The sequence below is a fragment of the Poecilia mexicana genome, unplaced genomic scaffold (assembly GCF_051168715.1).
Source record: "Poecilia mexicana isolate PSO_F unplaced genomic scaffold, ASM5116871v1 scaffold_23, whole genome shotgun sequence".
Classification (NCBI taxonomy): Eukaryota; Metazoa; Chordata; class Actinopteri; order Cyprinodontiformes; family Poeciliidae; genus Poecilia; species Poecilia mexicana.
In genome coordinates this window covers 20,527,104-20,547,821 of record NW_028263392.1, presented here as the reverse complement: position 1 = coordinate 20,547,821, position 20,718 = coordinate 20,527,104, and the positions used below count along the sequence as shown (strand labels likewise).

The window sequence follows — 20,718 nt, the reverse complement described above, 5'->3', positions numbered from 1 at the left end:
GGGACGTTTCTCAGCTCTATGGCCTGCACTCGGGTTTCCTTTGTTGGGTTTCCCAAGTTAGTTTTCTGGAGCTGGATCAGGGAATCAGCTGAAGGTTCGCCCCATGGGTGGAGGTGTTCTCCGGGAGCTCCGGTCCTCCTACCGATCCAGCAGGTTCCTCCTCGGACCTCAGAGGAATCTCTGCAGATTCTCCTCCGTCATCTTGCTGTAATAACCTTCCAACGATCCAAGCAGCTGGTTTTGGATTTGCCGAGTTTGGTTTTTATCCTTTAGATCACAAATCAAACTTCAGACTTGGGGGCCGGAGTCCTGCAGCTGCTGCAGCTCCTGGTCCAACACAGCAGAATCAAGATGCAGGACTCCGGACTCCTGATAGTAACCGGATTGTCTGGTTCAGCTGCAGCAGAGGAGCATCTACACCAGGGGTGGGCAGTCCTGGTCCTGGAGGACCGGAGTCCTGCAGCTCTTGAACGTCTCCCTGGTTCAACACACCTGAATCCAACAGCTGAATCTCCTCCTCAGTGCATCAGGTTCTCCAGAGTCCTGCTCTGGTTAGCTAACCCTAACCCTGCAAACAAAACATTTCATTACATCTGATGAGTTTATTTTTACTGAATGTTTCAGCAACAAGGCAGTTCAAAGTGCTGAACGCCGTCGGTTCTGAAACGAGCCACAGACTTTTTGTCAAATCATCATAAATATTTTGAAGCTTCTTGTTATAGTGGAGCGATTCTCCACCCACATTTCTTCTCACCACACAGACTGTAATAGTTTATTTTTTTACGATAACTCAAATTTTTTATACATGATCTTAACTTTATGTTATCTTTAAGTTACATGTTGATTAATAAAACCTGCTTTTTATTAATTTTTCATAATTTTGGTAAATATATATTAGCAGCACAGAGGGATGTTACTCTCGCTACATAATATTAATATATTCATCATATTCTTTAAATTTATTCTAAGAGTTAAGTTATTGAACAACTCCAAACTCTTTTTATTCTGTTTTGAATCCTGGGGTTTTATAAACAAGCTAAAGATTATGTTTGTTTCTCTGTACAGAAAAGTCCCGTCCACATTTTCATCCTGAATCCTTTTAAATGCAGAAATTCATATCCTCTCCGACCGAAGCCTCTGTACTCGAGTTCTGTTGCTGTGTTACCGCCCTCAGCCAGCAGGGGGCCCCTGCGGGTTGGTTTACTTAAATATATCAATATTGCTGTTACTTAAATACTTAACCTGTTTAAGTATTTTTTGGTTAAAATATACTTTTGTTCTTGGACATGTTGCCTGCAGCTGCGTTCAGCTCTCAGGTCTGAGTTTGGTCCTGACTTTGGACCCACATGTCACCCTGGTTTCCTCCTGCTGGTTCTGCCCGTTTGGTGTCGTTAGATAATTCCACATATCTGTTAGAAACAACCCGGAGTCGAAGGCAGAGCGTGATCTGGATCTTTATTGGAAGGAAAACAGATTCAGGCAGAGCAGCTCCTCAACGTCTGAGCAGGAATAAAAAGCCCTTAAAAGAGTTCTGGGGAAAAGTCCAACGGGTCGGAAGAGATAAAAACACGACAACAAGAACAACACGAGTCGATCATCAGCATAAAAAACACCACAAGTAGAAAAACGAGCCGGACCTGCAGTGAGAGACTGAATGATCTCAGTTCATCACAAACCGCTGACATCATCATCATCTCAGATACTCTGTCCTCATCACCTGATGATGTCATAGCTCTGGAGGTTGATGGCGCCCGGTGGAGGAAAACTCAACTCCTTTCAAATGAATCACCAAATAAAATCTAAATGTGTCCAGATTTGGTCGGATAAACTGGAGATAGAAAATATTCTGTCTTTTTATTAGCTATGAAATCAGCCCAGATTAAGCTAAAAATAAGTTTAATATTTTTATTAGTGTGTTACTTTCCTTCATCTGTAAAAAAGAGGCTGTTTTTTTTTCAACTTGAATAAATAATAAAAAACCTTTTTATTCTGAATCTGTCCTCCTGCCTTAAGTCCAGAAATCCGATCCGACCAGAACCAGAACATATTAGTTTAATAGACTCGGTTCTAACGTTCAGATTATCGGTGCAAACAAGTTAAATTCTGGTTTATTTACATCTAGAAAAGTCTCAAACAGTGAATCTCCATGGTAACGGGTCTAACGAGGTCGGAGCCTCTGACCCTCGTTGGCTCGTTGCATCTCTCCTCTCAGTGTTGATAACTTTAGTGTCAGCAGCCTGTTTGGACCGTCATATCCATCAGAACCATCATCAGAACCGGGTCACCGGAAGCTGACCCCGACCAGGTTACAGTTCTGATCCATTTACCGTTTTTCCACAATCACATTTTAACTTCCTTCCGGTTTCTTCTTTTGACTTTTCCTCCACGTTTCTGTCCTGTGGTGAGAACTGCTCCCATTGGCCAGCAGCTTTCAGGAAACCCCACCTCTTTTCTCCCATTGGCCAGCAGTCTCGGCCCCGCCTCCTTCTCCTCTGGTTGGTGGATCCTCAGAATGAGGTCACGCAGGCCATCTCGTCAGCCAGCTCCTCCTCCTCGCGGCTCGTCCTGATTGGCTCCTCGTCGCTGTAGAGCGCCGCCGGGTCGTCGCCGATGGTGTTCAGGAAGTCGTGGCTCCCGGAGCTCAGCAGGTCGCTGGCCGCCGACTCCATCTCGTCCACCGTCATGTGACACGCGTCTGCGATCTCTCGCTTGGCAAACGCGACGAACTTGGGGTCCCGGGCATAGAGGCCGAGTCCCTCCGAGATCAGAACCTGGAGACAGAACAGAGCGGAACCCGTCATCTCCACGGAAACGCTCAGGAACAGGAAGTGAAAAGTGACCAGTGGCGCTCGCTCACCGCCTCCACCAGACTGTCGGCCGATCCCCGCTTCTCCGCGAACGGAGCGCCGAGCTGCGAGGGAACCCTGAGGGTGGTGTAGGCCCGGTACGGGGGCGGAGCTACAAGACAGTCACATGACCCGATCAGCTGATGAACAGTGTGAGGAAGACTGTGTCTGTTTCTTATCTCACCTGAGCTCCCGACCGATCCACCGAACCAGGGCGGTCCATCTGCTGTTCCTGTCACAGGAAGGAGCATTAGCCAGACCCTTCACATTAAAAGCCATCGGCTAGGCTTTTATTTTGAAGCCCTGCCTCCTCACCTCTTGCTGCCCCTCCGTTCTTGCCCTCGCCCCCCCAGGGCGGGCTGCCCTCCTCCTCCACCAGGATGAGCGGTGCGTAGAGGAGCCGCCCGCGGCGGGGGCATGGCTTGGCCCAGGACGCTGAGGACACGACGGCGGAGCGGGCGGAGGAACGGCGGGAGTCGTAGCTGCTGAAAGCCTGGCAAGGAGAGGGGCGGTTACCTGGGGAACAGGTGGATGCGTGTCTGGAGCGGTTGTATGGGGCCACCTGAGGTCGTGCGCGGCGCGGTGGGGATGTCGGGTGGTACGTTCCGGGAATCGGCAGGTCGTCGCTGCTGCCCTGCCGCCTCAGACACTGGATGTTGAAGGACGGTTTCCGGCCTGGTGAGCGAAACAAATGCACCGCTCAGCCGGCTGTGATGTCACACCTGTGACGTCAGCTGTGAGTCATTCTGTCACCTGTGGGTGTGGCAGGAAGTAGGCGTCTGCGAGTCGTCCTCCTGCCCTCGCTGTAACTGTCGCCATAGCTACCGTTGCTGTAGGGGGCGTGGCCATCGCGGTGGTCTCTGTACAGCGACGAGTCGTCAGGGTAATGCCTGAGAACACAGTCAGGTGATAAATAATCCATCCTATCAGCTGCCAGCGTTCCCCTGCAGGGTGAAGGCGGGACATGGATCAGTCAAGCTCCGCCCACACACCTGATGACAGCAGTAGGCGCTGTCATGTTAGCTAATCTGCTAATGTGCTGGAAGCAGAGCTAATTCTTTGCTTGTTACTTTTGCTAATGTTGAACACATTTAGCGCACTTAGCTTGCCTTAAAATAATTTTTCCAAAGCGCTAATTTACTTGGCTGTTCTGTAAACTTTTAGTCAAATTTAGTTAGCTTGTTAGCGTTCCACAAATATGTTGATAATGCATTTAGCACTAGCTGCTGCTATTATAGGCATTAGCATTAGCCTCCCCTAAATATCATGTCTGTGCTGACTCATCATTATGTTTTGTTTAGTTTTCATTGTAAGTGAAACTGTAGAGCCTTGCTGACACCTAGTGGACATTCTTCAGTATTTCATTTGGTCAGTCAAGCAGAACTCGTCCGGCTGGACGCTTGGTGTCATCGACTGTCCTTCAGACACGTTTGTCCCTTGGACATTATTTGTCTAAGTTCATTTTATTAATTATTATTCCAGTATTGTGTAATATTTTATTAGACATATTTCTATGTTCTCCAACCAAAATACAAAGCTACATCATTAGCTAGTTAGTAGTAATTGGGAGCCATCCGTTTGCTGTAGTCTAGTTGTTTCTGTATTGTGTCTGATATTTGTGCTTTGTTACAGTTTTACAAAACAAACCAGAAAAGAGTTGCAAAATAAAACAAGAAAACTATCAAGGACTGGATTATTTTAAACTCAGGCGTTAGCTAGCTGTTTAGCTTTGTAAGAGCAACACATCGTGAGGGCAGCATAGTTTCACTTTAGCACTAGCTTCTGCTTCATACCATGTTGGAAGCACTTTAGCTTCAGGGTTAGCACAGCTAACCTGCATGTTAGAAAATGTACTGGAAGCACTTCCTGTGTGTTGCCTACCTGTCTCTGGAGGTGATGCTCTCGTTGTCCTCCTCTCGGCTGTAGTAACCCTGCTCTCCGTAGACATCCACATCTCCGTTCCTCCAGGATCTGTCTCCGGAGTCTCTCCTGCAGACCAACAGAAAATCAGATTTCAGACCCTGAAAATCTAAAATATTTTAAGTTTTACTTTTACAAGGTGTAAAGAGGAGCAAATGAGGCAGCTTAGCTAACAGCTGATGATGTCATCAGGATATATTACTGTGGAATATTGTCTTTGCTGCCTAAGTGCTAAGCAGTTAGCATGTTAGCATGAAACTGTCCAGCAGCAGTCTTCAGTCAGAGGCGTTGCAAGACTGACTGCAACTGGAGATCCTTCCTTGGACTCTGGAGATGTTTGGGTGGCCTGAGTTAATTTCTCTGTGGGGTAAATGAAATGACACACCGTCCATACTTGTAGTACGACAGTCTCTTGTGGGCGGAGTCTGTCAGGCTGTTCTTCACAGACGCCCGGCGAAGATGACTCACTGATGACCTCACGCTGTCTCCACGACAAAGATGCTCGTCATGTTCGTTTCCATTTGCCATCTTGCTGAGCGACCCGACTCGGTGGATGAGACCGCCGTTTGAGACGCCGCCATCGCCTGCAGAGAGAAGCCCCGCCCACCGTCAGCGGCGTCAGTTTGAGCAGTTGAGGTTGAAACAATGCTGATGGGTTGCTCTACTGCCCCCTGCTGTTCATGCTCAGACTGAAGCTGATAGCAAGTATTTGATCATTTTCTTTTTTGAGGTTAAAGGTCATTGTTGGTCTGATTTTAAGAATCTGAGGTTTGATAAGTGAGGATGATGATGAAAGGAGCGAAGGAAGGTTCAGCTCGATGTTTATGATAAAAACCATCTCAGATTAAGAGACTCCCAGACAAATTCAGCATAAAGATGTTTTTTTTGTTTGCTTTGTTTCTATATTTATGGAACAGATGTGTGGATTTGAACATATTGGTAGCGGATTTATTTCGCTGAAAATTGAATGAAAATATTCAACTAAAAACAGTCTCAGAAACATTTCCACGACATGGAGCAATGCTGCATTTTACCAGTAGGTGTCAGTATGGAGCCTCGTCGAGTCTCTGGTCCAAATCCGTTTTCGGCCTGCAGGCAGAGAACAGAAAGTTTGAGGCGGCTGGTCAGACTGCCGGCGGTGAGCTGTGGGCGGGTCGGCACCTTGTAGGCAGCGTTCTTCTCCAGATCTTCGCCGTCCATCAGCGCCTCCTCCTCATCCTCCAGGTCTTCATTCAGAGCCAGACGCATCTCTGGACCCAGATCCTGCAGCGTCTTCAGACCCGCCTTACACAGCTGCAGCAAACACAAAGAAATCACTTTCTGCCTCAGGTGGTGAGACGTCTCTGAGTGGTGGGAAACAGTTTCAGCATCAGAACATGACAGAACTGAAGAGGACGTAACGAGACGATAAACATAAAATGTTTCAGCTTTTTTCTACAGATGCTGTTTTTCCTACTTAAGGGGCCTCATGCACATAAGAGTTTGCAGTTTTCACACTAAAACATGGCGTAAGACAAATTTAGAAAAGTGCAGCGCAAATAAAAATCTGGATGTATGAAGATGTGCTGAGCTCAGACCTGCTCACCTTTCCTTATAAATCCCAATTTACAGGAAACTGAGCAGCTGCTGCTCCGCCTGTCGCCTCCATAAATACATCTTAGTGTAAAGTAGTATAAATACCTGGAAGTCTGCCGCCATGTGAAGCAGTAACCATGGCAACGGCCTTGTTTGTAGCAGTATGAGTATTTATAAAAATATATTTTATTTAAAATGTGCTTTCAGGGCACATAAGGTCACCTCACAAAAATAAAAATAATCCAAAATAAAGAGTAAAGCTGTCCGGGTCGGACCTGCTGCAGCAGAGCGACAGATCGGACCTGCTGCAGCAGAGCCTCTGGGTCGGACCTGCTGCAGCAGAGCCTCTGGGTCGGACCTGCTGCAGCAGATTGTCCGGGTCGGACCTGCTGCAGCAGAGCCTCCAGCCGGATTACAGACCAGAGAGGTTCTGAATGTGGACGTTTGCTCTGCAGACAGGAATCAGCAGCAGAAGCTGCATTCACAGAGTAGAGATGCTTTCTGTCCATCAGGCGCTTTCACAAAGCGGGCGGCTCCACTGGAGGACGGCTGCAGCTGGACCGGTACCGGTACCGCTGGTACCGCTCTAAGTTCTGCTCAGAGCTCCAGGATGAATCTAAACGCTGATGGACCATCAGATGGATCTGATCTGTGATCAATCCTCCATCAGAGCCAAAGCTCCTCAGGTAGCGGCTCACCTGGATCAGCTGCTGATGGACCTGATCGTCTCCTGATCAGAACCGAATCTGGTGGGTCCATCTGCTGATCAGCCTGTTTTCTCTCCAGTCAGAATGAAATGAGCCTCAGATGCTTTCAGACGATGAGACAAACTGAGGAAGTTATTATTTACGTCAGAGGGAAGTTTTACCTTCCTTTAGTTTAGTTTCTTTATTTTTCAGGTTATTGTCTGAGGATAAATGTGGTTCAGTTTCATCACTTAAACAATAAAATATTAAAATCATGATGATCATCAGGTTTGATGCTTCCTGGTCTAAATAGCTGAATGTCGTCAGGTTTCAGTGGATTTAAGTGACTTTTGACCTGCTGCTGCACATTTTCACGCCAGGGAAAAAATGTGCGTATATTTATGCAAACTTTGACGCAAAGTTCATTTTTATACATGCCGACTTGTGTGTAAAATATGGCGCCGCACATTTTTTGAGCGTACAAATGATTTATACATGAGGCCCTGGACATTATTCTCAGATATGTTGATGCATTCTGCTGCAGAAGTCATATTTGACCTCTAGGTGGCAGCTAAACGTTTAAAAAGCTTCTGAAAAGCTCCGAGTTTCTGAGACAACATGGAGAAAGACGGCTGAGCGGGCTAACCTGAACAGCAGATGGATTCGTAGAGTCAGACTCTCCCGTCACGTTTCCTTTTTCCTTCCTCTTCCTGAACTTCCTGAAATAATCCTGAATGAGGAAAGTTGCATAAAACTTCCCGACGGTGACTTCCTCCTCTGCAGACGGAGAGAGAGAGGTTGAGTCTGCGGACCGGCGGACGGAGACCCGGCTTGTCCCTGCAGGCTGGTCGCTCTACCTTCATGTGGCGGGATGACCTCATCCAGCAGCTTCGGCTTCATCCGCTTCCAGATCTTCTTGATGATCGCCCTCAGCTCCTCGTTCTCCTGTTCAGGGTTACCTGTCCACAGCACCCAGGGGTCGGAGTCAAAGACAGGTTAGAAGTTCATACCTGAACCATCTCAGTGTTGGTCGGAGCTGGTGTTAAACAGATTAAAGACAGAAGCGCAGCTGAAAAGTCACTACATATGCAGATGATACTGTGATTTATGTTCCACGTCTGGCTAATTCAGCAGAGCTAACACGTCTATTTTCTAATACAAACCATGAAAAAGAAGTCTAAGCCGAGTCATCCTCCACCTAAAGGTCATCACGTACCTTCGGTCTTGATCTTGAGCGCGGTGCGAACCAGAGCGAACAGTGTGGCGTTGAAGGTCACCATGCCGTCGGCGTTCAGAGGCATGTTCATGGCCACCAGGCGCTGCGGTGCAGAGGAAAAGGGCGACTCAGGTCTGTTCAGGGGTAACAGAACCAAAGCACGCCTCCAGGAACTCTGACTCCTTTAGTCTGAAGGACAAATCCTAACAGTCCATTGCTAACTACTGATTAGCTGTAGCTTTGCAGTTCGGTTTCAGAGAAATACTGGAACTTCTGCCGAGCATCAGTAGGAACCAAGAACCAGAACTGGCTAAGAACAGAACCGGCCGAGTCCAGTGTAGCACTTCACACTTCCCCAACCGAACTAGACTTTCTAGACAAACAGACTGGAGTCGGTTGAGACGGACTGGAGTTGGGTTAGTCCTCCTTACCTTGCAGGCCACTCTGTGCGGACAGAGCTTGCCGAACCCCAGAGGAGGCTGGATCCTCCGGAGCAGCGCCACCACATCCAGATGTTTGATCCGACCTCTGAGGACACAAAACACAGATCAGTGATTCCAGTTTCTCCTCCAAATGACAGCAGCAGAACTCAAGAACATCTCAGATCTATGTAATCTGAAGAAGCTCATCATAAACTGAGCTCACAGAACAACTGGACCACTGACAGGAAGCAGAACCTCTGCAGAACCTACTTGGCTTCTGGATCGTACTCCGACCAGATCCTTTTAAATTCATCCAGATGATGCGGCCCCAGGATAGACCAATCACGCGTCAGATAGTCGAAGTTGTCCATGATGACGGCAACAAACAGGTTGATGATCTAAGTGAGAGAAAGAGAAGTGTGGTCAGGTTCTGGTCCAAATGGAGGAATGTCCTGGGAACATTCTGGGAATGTTCAGGTTCCCACCAGGAAAGCACACAGCATGAAGAAGCTGATGAAGTAAACGATGGCGAAGTTGCTTCCGCAGCTGAACTCTTCTCCTGGTTCGTAGTCCGACTCCGGATCGCAGCGTTTCCCTGGAAGGCTGGCCAACATGATCTCCTGCCATGCCTCACCTGTGGCACACCTGTTCACACACACACACACACACAGGTAAACCAGCAGACTCCAGGTGCTGAGCATCCAGACGGAGAGGAGAAGCCTCTGACCTGAAGAGGAGCAGGACGGCCTGAGGAAACGTCTGGAAGTTGTTGTTTCTGTTGATCTGAGTGTAGTCCTGCATCGCGATCTTCCCGAACGTCTGCCAGACACAGCAGAGGGAAGAGTTAACCCGAAGACAGTCAGAACCTGGTCCTACTGCGTTCAGGTTCTGGGGGACCTGCAGAACCTTCCAGAACCTCATCAGCTCTGGTGTCTGGACTCCAAACAGCACCCCCAACAGGCTTACCTGTGTGTGAACTCACCTGCATGCCGATGACAGCGTAGATGAAGAAGATCATGGCGATAAGCAGAGCGACGTACGGCAGCGCCTGCAGGGAGAGGACGGGGAAAGTCTCAGCCTGACCCGGCGCCCAGGAGCCAGGCAGCGGGGCTTCAACCCGACAACCCGACTGAAGGTTTGTTTATGATTATTGATCTCAGTGATTTTCTGGAGTCAGTCCACCTTCTGATCCACTTAGTTCAAGATTTTCAGGTATTTAAGACGTTTTGCCAACTTCCCTCGTTTACTTCATGCTCTCTGGTTAGCCCCGCCCCTGCTAGCCCCGCCCGCCCCTGCTAACCCGGCCCCTGCTAGCCCCGCCCCTGATAGCCCCGCCCCTGATAGCCCCGCCCCTGATAGCCCCGCCCCTCTAACCTGCAGTGATTTGATGAATGTCCACAGCAGTGTGCGAATCCCCTCCCCTTTATTCAGGAGCTTGACCAGTCGCATCACTCGGAACAGGCGGAAGAAGGTGATGGACACCCTGGAGCTGTCCTCGCCGCTCTGAAAACAGAAACATCTATTAAGTCCTGCATGAAAGTTGATTTTTAAACTTGAGACGTGATTGTTTCATGTCTCAAGTTTAAAAAATAGAAATTATTAGTGGGATTTTGGATAGTGATGATCATTTCACTGTGATCTGCTGCTCACGCTGAACTCTGTCACCACGATGTCCACCACACTGCCGACCACGATTAGAGCGTCGAAGGAGTTCCAGGCGTCCACAAAGTAGTGCTGCAAGGACAAGGAAGACATGAGACGCTGTGCAGGATGCGTACCGACCGATTGTCCGTCTGCATTCGGTTCTGCACCCGGAGCCGCAGGGCCAGAAGCTTCAGCAGCATCTCTACGGTGAAGAGTCCAGTGAAGACCATGTTGAGGATGTCCATGACGTAGCTGAAGGTCTTGGACTGCTCGTAGTGCTGCAGGAGAGAAAGCACTCAGCTCGCTTTGATCCGACTGGATCGGCTTTGACTAACTGGACCAGTACCGACCTGCACAGCCAGTGTGACGGTGTTGAGCAGAATGAGGACGAACATGACGTACTCAAACCCCGTGGAGTTGATGATGGACCAGAACTTGTACTGAACCGGGTTCTTTGGGATGTAGAGTTTCAGAGGCTGAGCCTTCAGGGCGTACTCCACACACTGACGCTGAGACAGAGGCAGACAGCAGAGATGAGGCAGGAGACATGGGACAGAGTGTCCTGCAGCCCAGCGATTGGACCGAGAACAGGAACTGATCCAGCAGAACCACCAAACTAGAACAGCAAAGAAGTTTCATTTTCTGTCTGGAATTATTCCAGACATTTTATGGAAGCCGACAGAACTGTTTGGATCTGAATCAGGTTTTGAGAGTTTTCTCTTGGTTTACTTCTGTTCCACCAGGTGAACCAGACAGTGTTCAAAGTGGACTTCACAAGACCAACAGATCCAGAACCAAATCAAGCCAATGATACAGAACCAGGACCGGCTGTGGGAGGAGCTCTGTCCAACATGGTGGACAGTCCCGTCGTTTCTGACTCCAGCAACAACCAGGAGACTCATTCTGTAGTTGTAGTCCTGATCTGAAGCAGAAACATAACTTTCACTACGCGGAGATGCACAGACTCGAGACGGACGTCCACTGACCGCCCAGGTTTGGGAGCCTTGAGGCTTCGTTCACCCAGCAGGTCTTGATGCTTGATGATGATTTTTTGCTAAAGTGATTTTTTTTCTGGGTTTAGAAACCATCAAAGAAATGTGGAGGAACATCAGGGAGACTTCCTGAGGCCTGACTGAGGAGCAGGAGGGCACTGCTGCTGGGTGGACCTGCAGCCAGTTGAGACGGAGGGTTTAGGAACCAGAACTGGGACAAAGACGACCCGGTTCTGTTGGACACTTGGAGCTCTTAATAGCCTGATGTCCTCCATCAGCCAGAGTGAATATTTTTCTGGACAAAGTCTCATGTAGACATTTTGTCCTCAGACTGATTTGGACTTTCGCTGAGGTTCTGGTCCAATAGGACCGAGTCTTACCTGGTTCTTGTCCAGCTCACAGTTCTTGTACTCCTGCTCTCCTTGCTCTCTGAAGGTGATGATGACAAAACCCACGAAGATATTCATCATGAAGAAGGCAATGATGATGATGTAGACGATGAAGAAGATGGAGATCTCCACCCTGTAGTTGTAGATCGGTCCTGAGTTCTCGCCATTGGCGTCGATGGCTTTGTAGAGGAGTCTGGAGAACCAAGAGACAATCGTTCAGAGCCAGCTGAGGGAGAAGAGCTGATGCAGGTGGGATACTGACGCGGGCCAGCCCTCGAAGGTGGACACGGTGAAGAGCGCCATCATCCCCATCAGGACGTTGTCGAAGTTGAAGTCACTGTTTAGCCAGATGCGCTCCCTGACCATGGGGTGGCTCACGTCTCCGTCCTTGTAGACGACGAAGGTTCCTCTGCAGACACACACCTGGTTCAGCCGGAGCGGAACCAGAGCCGGACCAGAGCCGGACCAGAACCGCCTCTCTGACTCACTTGCACTGTTCCGGAGTGCTCTTGGCCTCGTCGGTGCAGCGGTAGAACTTCCCCTGAAAGCAGAAGCAGAGTGAGGCGGTGGCAGCGCCAGCCTGGGCCGGTGGACGGCGGGCGGAGAGGAACCTTGAAGAGCTGGACGCCGATGCAGGCGAACATGAACTGCAGCAGCGTGGTGACGATCATGATGTTCCCGATGGTCCGGATGGCCACAAACACACACTGGACCACATGCTGCAACACACACACCAGAGAGACTTGACACCTGGACGACCAGAACCAGGCCAGAACCTCCTCTGAGGCCCGACCCGGCCCAGACCCTCACATCCAGTTACCTTCAGTCCTTTGGCCCTGTTGATGGCTCTGAGAGGTCGCAGCACCCTGAGGACTCGAAGGATCTTCACCACAGAGATGGCGCTGGAGCTGCAGACACAGAGGAACCAGAAAACTTCTGATGGCACCAGAGAGGAGAAGATCCTGGTGACCCGGTGCTTTCTTACTGTCTGAATTTATTCACACTTCCATAAAAACGACATGCTTCTGCCTGAAACTGATTCTAGAGAAAGATGATTTTCTAAAGCTAACTAGGGGATAACTCTGACCACTAGAAGGCAGCAAAGTTCAGCCAATGTGATTGTTGGTAAGTCTAACCCAGGGAGAGAACTAAAACATGCAGGATGACTCTGGAAAGGAGGATCAACAGGCGTTGGTGGTCAGCATGCATGGCCTCCGTTCACAGCAGGAGTCCATGGAGACGGAGGGCTCCTCTGCAGTAGAAGGTAAAGAGCTGAGCGGCGAGGTACGAGTCCCTGGAGGAACGAAAGCATCTAGAAAGATGTTTCTGGAGGAGATCAGGCCAGAGTCTTGCTACATGTGTCCTTGGTTAGAGGAAGTTAAGGTTTAAATACTGACTGCAGGAAGAAGGAGACGAGTGAGACGCTGACGACCAGGAGGTCCAGCAGGTTGAACCAGTTCCTGCAGAAGGATCCCTGGTGGAGGAACGCGCCGTGGACCGTCATCTGACAGAAACACACAGGAAGTCACAGGGGAAGCTCTGGGCCAAGACTTCCTGCCGACGGACGTTTACCTTCAGCAGAATCTCCACGGTGAAGATGGAGGTGAAGGCGTAGTCAGCGTAACCCAGAATCTACAGACACAGGAAGTTCAGACTCACACAGGAAGTACAATCATGGTCAGGAACACATTCCTGTTCAAATCTGCTGCAGGTGAGCTGAGGCCTCAGTGTGGACCAGCAGTCATCATGGTGAACCTTCTGCCTGGGGTAATTAAATCGTTATTTCTTCAGCTGGTCTTGGTGCTAAAACTGCATGTTCGCTCCTGCTACTAATTAATCCGACCCATCAGATTTCTGTGTGAACGGTTTGCGACCCCATGTTAGCAAAGATGGCCGCCGTCTGACTGGATTGTAAAGTTGCTGAGAGCGACGCCACGGTCACCAGATGGTCAGCAACGGCACTGACTGACTTCTGACCCGGTTCTGTTTGGAGTGAGACCAGGAGCGATGACGTTGGGTGTGATGCGTTCACTGACTCAGACTGACTTTCATCACTTCATTACTCTCATTTTTTCAGACGATGTTTAGATTCACTGTCTGGATTCTCGTTTTATGACGTAAAAGTCGGACAAAGTGCGACGTTCAGACGGCAGACGACTTGAAAACCATCAGATTTATTTCCAGATCAGATTAATTTGAGTGAAATTTGGGCCGAATTAAGTGGGTCACAAATCAGAACCTCAAGAAATCTGAGTTCAGAGACGAGCAGAGTTAGAAACAGAGACACTGTGTGTGTGTGTGTGGTAATTTTTCTCTCTATTCTCTTATTTCTGCCTCGATGACCCAGTTAATCACTGACCCGGTCCTGCCCTGAAACCTTCTGAAGCCCTGCCCCTCCCGATGCCAACCCAGAGGCTTACTGATGACATCACCTGTGACATCACAGAGCTGGGTGTTAGTGAGGAGGCTGTGGGACTCACGTTGTTCCTGAAGGAGTGCGCTCTGATTGGATCCTCAGCAGCCAATGAGCAGCTGCTGAGGATGATGAAGACGAGGATGAGATTGGTGAAGATGTGGTGATGAATGAGCGTGTGGCAGGCGACACGGATCCTGCGAACACAAAGACGGAGACAAAAGAGTCAGGTCTTCACGTGGAACCAGAATCAGCTGGTCTCTGGATTCTGTATGGATCAGATCCAGATAAATAAAAACTAAAGTTTCAACACAAGTAGAACTTTCTGAGGGTTCTGGAAGAACTGACCCACAGAACCACAGCACTGATGGTGCTTAAGAGTCAGTTTGGTTTTTCTTGGTCTCAGAGTCCATGAAGGCAACTTCATGGACTCTGAGACCTGGGTGGACCTGTGACCCACCAGGCCCATTCAGTCGCTTCAATCTAAGGTCAAACTCTGACCTCTGGTCCTCCAAACCTCAGTCTGGGTTCGGTTGATCTGAACTCTGGTTCTGTCTGAATGTGAACGCCAAGCAGACTGGAGACCGCTCCAAAAGCAGGAAGTGGACTACAGCACAGGGCATTCTGGGTAAATACAACAAACGCTAACGTGTTAGCCTAGCGCTAGCAGCAGAAATGGCTCCTGGTCTTCAGCCTAAAGAGAAATCCTCCAACCACTAAAATCCTCCATCTTGTTTCCATCTGGTGAAACAGGAAGTTGCTCTCAGTGTCTTCAGAGGTTTTTGTGTCGTTTCCCTCAGTGGATCTTGGTGCAGCGCCCCCACAGGCCAGGAGGGAACAGGTTGGTTTGACTCAGAACCACAGCAGCTGGAGGTGGAGCAGATGTTCTGGTTCCAGTAGAACCGGGTCTATGAGGTGGAAAAACCTTAGTTCACTCAACTCTAAGAGTGAACTAAGGTTTACTGACTTATTTACTGCAAGTTTATCTTTCAGAAACTCATACATTTAAGTTAAAAATCTAAAATTTGCAGGATAGGGTTAGGCTTTGAGAGTAGAAGTTAGTTGACACAATGAAGGTGGCTGAAATGGTTTTTAGTGTGTGTGAAGGTCAGTGAATGCTGAGATGCTCACACACTCACGGGTTTGTTTTGCTGAGACAGAAGAAGGCACTGCCATCTGGGATGGGAAGAACTTTCTCTTTAGGAGGAGCAAGGTCGGCCATCTTCAGCTGGACGCCTCCATCTGGGGAGAAGAGAAGGCAAACATCTGTTTGGACAAAGAGCTCATTCTACTGACCTGGAGCTGAAGGTCTGCCTGGCCAAGATGATAACAGGCCTGAATTCTGGGGGTTCTGGTCTGCTTTTAGAACTGGGCTGGACCGATGGTTCAGCATCTGTTTGGTGAAACCAACATCTCACCCTGAACCTCCAGAACTCCTCATCCCTCATTAGTTCCCAGAATGCCTTTCTGGACCGTTCTGAAATATTTGTCCATTTGAACAAACCAACTGTGTCTCCAGAACCTGCAGGACTAGGGCATTCTGGTTCTGGTTCATTTAATAGATCCTCACTGTCTTTTACTAGAACAGTTTTGGGTTTTAATTTGGAAAAATCGACTGGACCGAAGACTGAAGCAGAGATTCTGCTCTGGAGAGTCAGATGTTGTCCTAACATGGCTGCAGAGAGCAGTTCTGGTTCCTGGTTGGTTCGATGGTTAACGGATCATTTAGTCAGAACGTTACTGTGAGAACGGACCGTCTTCTCCTTCAGGAAGCTCCTCTTCCTCCTCATACTCTGTATCTTCATCGATGTCCACCTGAAGAGACAAACGAGCGTTAGAAAAAACCGAGGACACGTCAGAGACCTGCTGACCTGCTGACCTTCACTTCTCCTTCGGCCTCCTGCTCTCCCTCACCCTCCGTCTTCTTTCTGCAGAGGAGAAAACAGGAAACTATCAGGCGGGATAAAATCCAGGTTTTCCATCTGCTTCTCTATCTCTCCATCGCTCACTCTTTCTTCTTGTCATCCCCATCGCCTCCAGCCAGATTGTCCACAGCAATGGCCAAGAAGACATTCAGCAGGATGTCTGCTGGTCGATAAGGAGAAGATGTTTGGGGAGTTCTGATGGATGGATGAAGAGTCAGCTGAGCAGAGCTCTCCAATAATAAAGCATCTGATTGACCATGTGTTGGTTTGTTGCTATGGATACAGTTGCCACAGATGAAGAGGATGACAAAATAAACGCAGACGATCATCCCTGGGAACACAGGGCCGCCGTACGCCATGATGCCGTCGTACATGACCACATTCCAGTCCTCACCTGTCAGGATCTGACACACAGTCATCAGAGACACGCCCCCTCAGCTGGTGACATCACCTGCTGTTGCCGTGATACCTGGAAGCAGGTGAGCAGCGCCTGCGGGAAGGCATCAAAAGTGCTCCGCTTGGTCTGTGTCTCATCGAAGTTAAACTTTCCTCCGAACAACTGCATGCCGAGCAGAGCGAAAATGATGAGAAAGAGGAAGAGGAGCAGCAGCAGGGAGGCAATGGACTTCATGGAGTTCAGCAGGGAGGCCACCAGGTTGGACAGAGCCGTCCAATGGCTGAGGAGACACAGGGACACCATCAGAGACCAGGAGTTTGGGTCCCACCTGGAGGCCCAGGTGTGACCTCTCACCGTGTGACCTTGAAGATGCGCAGCAGGCGGACGCAGCGCAGCACAGCGATTCCCAGTGGAGGCATGATCTCCAGCTCCACCAGGATGGTCTCGATGATCCCACCGCACACCACAAAGCAGTCAAAGCGGTTGAAGAAGGCCACGAAGTAATGCGCCAGACCCAAGCTGTACATCTTCAGCAGCATCTCCACCGTGAAGAGAGACAGCAGCACCTTGTTGGCGATGTCTGCAGACGGAAAAATGACCTCACCAACACCGCCCAGCATTTGTCAGAGAGAGGCCACCAGGTGGCAGCGCCGAGGCGGCCGCTTACCCTGGACTTGAGTCAGCCAGTCGGGCTGGTTGTAGTGTTCGGAGGCGCTGAGTGAGGTGTTCAGAAAGACCAGCAGGAGAACCAGCCAATAGAATGTCACCGATTTGACAGCGGTGCGGCAGTTCCTGCGACAGACTCGGTTCCAGCGACGCAACGTCCGGCTGAGACAGAAAGAACCCTTCAGCAACCGGAACGTCTGAAAACATGACTTCCTTCTGCAGAAACTCACCAGCAGCTGATCTTCATCACAGAAGCACTGGAACACAACAGACTGAAGTCAATTTACTGCCTGGAGGTGGTGCTGGATGATGAGGTCATGTCTTCTGGTCAGTGGTGGTTACTGCTAACTAACTAGCTAGCTTTGCTAACTAAGTCACTAATTATGAACATTAGTTCCACTAATGCTAAAGTGCTCTACCAATATGGCCTTTAGTGGAAGCTAATGTTAGCAAAGTCTTGATTAAACTGTAAAAATGCCAGAGACAATGGAAGAAGGTTACCAGCAGGCTTGACAGCAGTTGGTGTGTTCTTCATCGATGTTCTCCGTGTTCTCTGAAGCCGTCTCACTCGCTGGAAGACTCGCTAACAGAGGGAGACGAAAAGCATTAAGGTTTTGACATTAGCATTATTGCCCTCCATCAGTGTGTGACTCTTTGTGTCCACCATCTGCTGTGGACCATTGGAGCATTTTATCTGAAACTGACTCACCATGAGTGTCGTTGGAGTGACTGAACCAGCCAAACTTCCTCTTCTTATCGGACAGATCCCCCAGGGATGGCCCTGAGACACAGGAAGAGACGGAGTCATTGCAGACCTGGACCTGGACAGGCAGGACCAGTTCGCTTATTCTCAGGTTGGACTCCTGAGAATAAGCGATAAATTCTCGATAAGAATTTGCAATAAATGGGGAACTTGAAGGTGTAAATGGACTGAACTTATATAGCGCTTTATCCAATCATTTTGACCACTCAAAGTGCTTCACACTAGAGTCACATTCACCCATTCACACTCACAAACGCTCACACATTTATACACTTTGGGGTTAAGTGCCGTGCCCAGGGGCACATCGACACATGGCAGGAGGAAGTTGGAATCGAACCTACAACCTTCCGATCACAAGACGACGACTCTACCCACAGGTCGCCCACACAGTCTGGTGGTGAAGAAGGAGTTGAGCAAGGAAGCAAAGCCTTCCGTTTAAGATCCAGAAGGAATGACAAGCAGCTGAAATATGTTTCCTCTACAGCAGGCATCCTTGACTCCAAGCCTCTTTGGACCAGAATCCTGCAACTTTTAGATGCATCTCTGCTTCAACACACGAGTCAAATAATGACGTTGTTAGGGGGACTCTGGAGAACTGGACCAAACACTACGGAGGTGACTCAGCCCAGGTATTTTGGACCAGACAGATCTAACAGGTACAGAATACCAGACCTCAATGACTGCACTCGAAGACTCCTGATCCACAGGGAAGACGGGCTCTGCCTTACAGGTCAGGAGAAGAGGTCCATCATGGAAGATGATGGACAGATGGACGGAGAATGATCCAACCAGAGCCTTCTCGCCATCTGTTAATGGGAGCTACATGTTTCTGAAGGTTCCAGAGAGAAGATGTGCAGAAGTCTAGCTGTTTTAGGTGTGAGCATGTTGCTCATCAGAACCATGATAAGAACCTGTGCCCTGAAGGTTGAGGACCTCAACAAGCCATCGGAGTCTGATCCTCTCAGAAAGCAGCAGTTTTGGATGTGGACCTTGAAGGAGACCTTCAGTGTTTGTGCTTCTTGATTGTCCAGTCTGACCCGTTCGCCGTTCTCCTCTCTGGAGAGATCCATAGATGATCTACTGAGGTCAAAGTGGACCTGAGGACGGCAGTACGGTTGTCCTGTGTGGACATAATTTTGACATCAGACTCCAGAAGGCACATCTGACCTCTTCAGCTGTGTTCTTGATGTTCTGATTGATCTGGATCTCTTCGTGACCCGACTAATGCTCAGCTCAGTCATGTGACCAATGGTAAGCCATGTCACATGACCTGATTCTGCAGCTCTCTCCTTTAATCTGAGCTGATATGGAGTGCTGGGCTGAGTCTGGATTATCTCTCTCTGAACGTCAAACTACTGAACTGAAGGATGAAAACACCGACTCACTAGAGTCTGACTTACGTGGGTTACCGTCCTCGTCCAGTTCATCCATGTCCTCCGCCTGAGTGATCCAGTCCATGTATCCACACAGATCCTCCTCCATCTGCTGCTTCTCCCGGAGCTTCTGGAAGTCTCCCCGGGCTTTGGCCTTCTCCCTCTCCTTACTGAACTCTCTGAAACATTCAAACGGCATTCATTTAGAGTTGAGTTCTGGTCCGGTCCTACCATCAGAATGTTCTGGGAGTTGAACTGACCCGCTGAGGACTCCCAAAACCAGATTCAGAACAAAGAAGGATCCAAAAATCACTAGACTGACAAAATATACCCAGGGCAGCTCAAAGCCAATGGCATCGTTCATCTGCAGAGAGAGACGAGGAGAAGGATGAGGAGATGTGGACACATCTCTGAGTACGGGAGGACAACTGGAGGCGAGTCCTCACCCAGTACAGCACATCGGTCCATCCCTCCATGGTGATGCACTGAAACACCGTCAACATGGCAAAGAAGAAATTATCGAAGTTGGTGATTCCACCATTGGGACCGTCCCACCGGCCCCGACACTCAGAGCCGTTCACAGTGCACTGGCGACCATGTCCGGCAAACGCACACGGCACCGGCTCGTCCTCCACGTAGTTATCTGGAGACAAGAAGGACAATCAGTAGAAGAAAAGTCACTGAGGAGACAAGAAGATGACGAGGCAATACCCAAAAAAGACAACTTCCTAAAGAGATGACAGCCTGGGCGAGACAACACTATGAAGAAACATTTTCCCTGACAGTAAATCACTAAATATCAGTGTTTGACAATTGAATGCTTATTTTATTTGTTTAAGATAAGGTATTGTTTAAGAGTGAAGACTCGGCCAGAAGCCAGCAGTGCTGGTCATGATCGGATGTATGAAGGATGTTTGGGAGGTTTGTGGTTTATTATTCCAGCGGTTGCTTCAGCGCCCAAAGCTTCCTGAATCAGGAGGCTTGTAGAATCAACATGGGAGTCTCAACCTGCCGACTGTTCAGCAGAGCCTGCAGCTCCCAAAGCCACCACAGGTTCCGTCCTCGCATGAAAATCCCTTCATCCAGGTGAAGGGATCTTCAAATAAACATGTTTGGTGTTTTATTTCTTTGTTTTGGACTCAACTGGTCAAACCAAATCTGCTAAAGGCCTCAAAGAGAGATGAACCAGAAGGGAGTCACTCTTCATCCTTTCAGCAGCTGAACATTTAGGAAAGATTGCCCAGACAAACCGAGTGAAAGTATCTTCATGACTCTCTCTGGATCTTGTGAGGAGTGAGTGATTACAGGTGTGACCAGTCCATTTGTGTACAGCACCTGTCCCGATGTAATAGCAGGTCCTGTGCATACGTCCAATGAAGAGTTCCAAGCCAATGATGGCATAGATGATGATGACGAAGAGAACCAATAGAGCAATGTGTAGCAGAGGAACCATTGCCTTCATGATGGAGTTCAGGACGATCTGCAGACCTG

The 20,718-nt window shown here is 49.1% G+C and overlaps 1 protein-coding gene across 1 annotated transcript in view; it reads right to left on the bottom strand.

Moving 5' to 3' along the window:
• Positions 1-1,436: 1,436 nt before the first annotated feature.
• The window catches only part of cacna1fb (calcium voltage-gated channel subunit alpha1 Fb), a 32,183-nt gene continuing 12,901 nt past the window's right edge, over positions 1,437-20,718 (bottom strand). The window contains exons 10-54 of the mRNA XM_088003547.1: positions 20,563-20,715; positions 19,674-19,870; positions 19,488-19,591; positions 19,255-19,406; positions 17,801-17,872; positions 17,593-17,674; positions 17,322-17,348; positions 17,093-17,253; positions 16,780-17,005; positions 16,498-16,705; positions 16,312-16,432; positions 16,113-16,188; positions 15,983-16,031; positions 15,858-15,918; positions 15,243-15,345; positions 14,171-14,300; positions 13,263-13,322; positions 13,088-13,194; positions 12,511-12,598; positions 12,302-12,409; positions 12,179-12,231; positions 11,953-12,099; positions 11,682-11,883; positions 10,660-10,818; positions 10,477-10,587; positions 10,316-10,399; positions 10,040-10,168; positions 9,648-9,713; positions 9,393-9,484; positions 9,151-9,310; positions 8,936-9,063; positions 8,675-8,771; positions 8,244-8,346; positions 7,885-7,986; positions 7,674-7,804; positions 5,928-6,059; positions 5,801-5,855; positions 5,152-5,350; positions 4,728-4,835; positions 3,600-3,736; positions 3,409-3,521; positions 3,162-3,339; positions 3,031-3,078; positions 2,858-2,958; positions 1,437-2,771 (exon numbers count right to left, since the gene is read on the bottom strand). Coding sequence (XP_087859673.1) covers positions 2,508-2,771; positions 2,858-2,958; positions 3,031-3,078; positions 3,162-3,339; positions 3,409-3,521; positions 3,600-3,736; positions 4,728-4,835; positions 5,152-5,350; positions 5,801-5,855; positions 5,928-6,059; positions 7,674-7,804; positions 7,885-7,986; positions 8,244-8,346; positions 8,675-8,771; positions 8,936-9,063; positions 9,151-9,310; positions 9,393-9,484; positions 9,648-9,713; positions 10,040-10,168; positions 10,316-10,399; positions 10,477-10,587; positions 10,660-10,818; positions 11,682-11,883; positions 11,953-12,099; positions 12,179-12,231; positions 12,302-12,409; positions 12,511-12,598; positions 13,088-13,194; positions 13,263-13,322; positions 14,171-14,300; positions 15,243-15,345; positions 15,858-15,918; positions 15,983-16,031; positions 16,113-16,188; positions 16,312-16,432; positions 16,498-16,705; positions 16,780-17,005; positions 17,093-17,253; positions 17,322-17,348; positions 17,593-17,674; positions 17,801-17,872; positions 19,255-19,406; positions 19,488-19,591; positions 19,674-19,870; positions 20,563-20,715 — 5,384 coding nt within the window. The 3' untranslated portion in view covers positions 1,437-2,507. The remainder of the gene's footprint in view (positions 2,772-2,857; positions 2,959-3,030; positions 3,079-3,161; positions 3,340-3,408; positions 3,522-3,599; positions 3,737-4,727; positions 4,836-5,151; positions 5,351-5,800; positions 5,856-5,927; positions 6,060-7,673; positions 7,805-7,884; positions 7,987-8,243; positions 8,347-8,674; positions 8,772-8,935; positions 9,064-9,150; positions 9,311-9,392; positions 9,485-9,647; positions 9,714-10,039; positions 10,169-10,315; positions 10,400-10,476; positions 10,588-10,659; positions 10,819-11,681; positions 11,884-11,952; positions 12,100-12,178; positions 12,232-12,301; positions 12,410-12,510; positions 12,599-13,087; positions 13,195-13,262; positions 13,323-14,170; positions 14,301-15,242; positions 15,346-15,857; positions 15,919-15,982; positions 16,032-16,112; positions 16,189-16,311; positions 16,433-16,497; positions 16,706-16,779; positions 17,006-17,092; positions 17,254-17,321; positions 17,349-17,592; positions 17,675-17,800; positions 17,873-19,254; positions 19,407-19,487; positions 19,592-19,673; positions 19,871-20,562; positions 20,716-20,718) is intronic.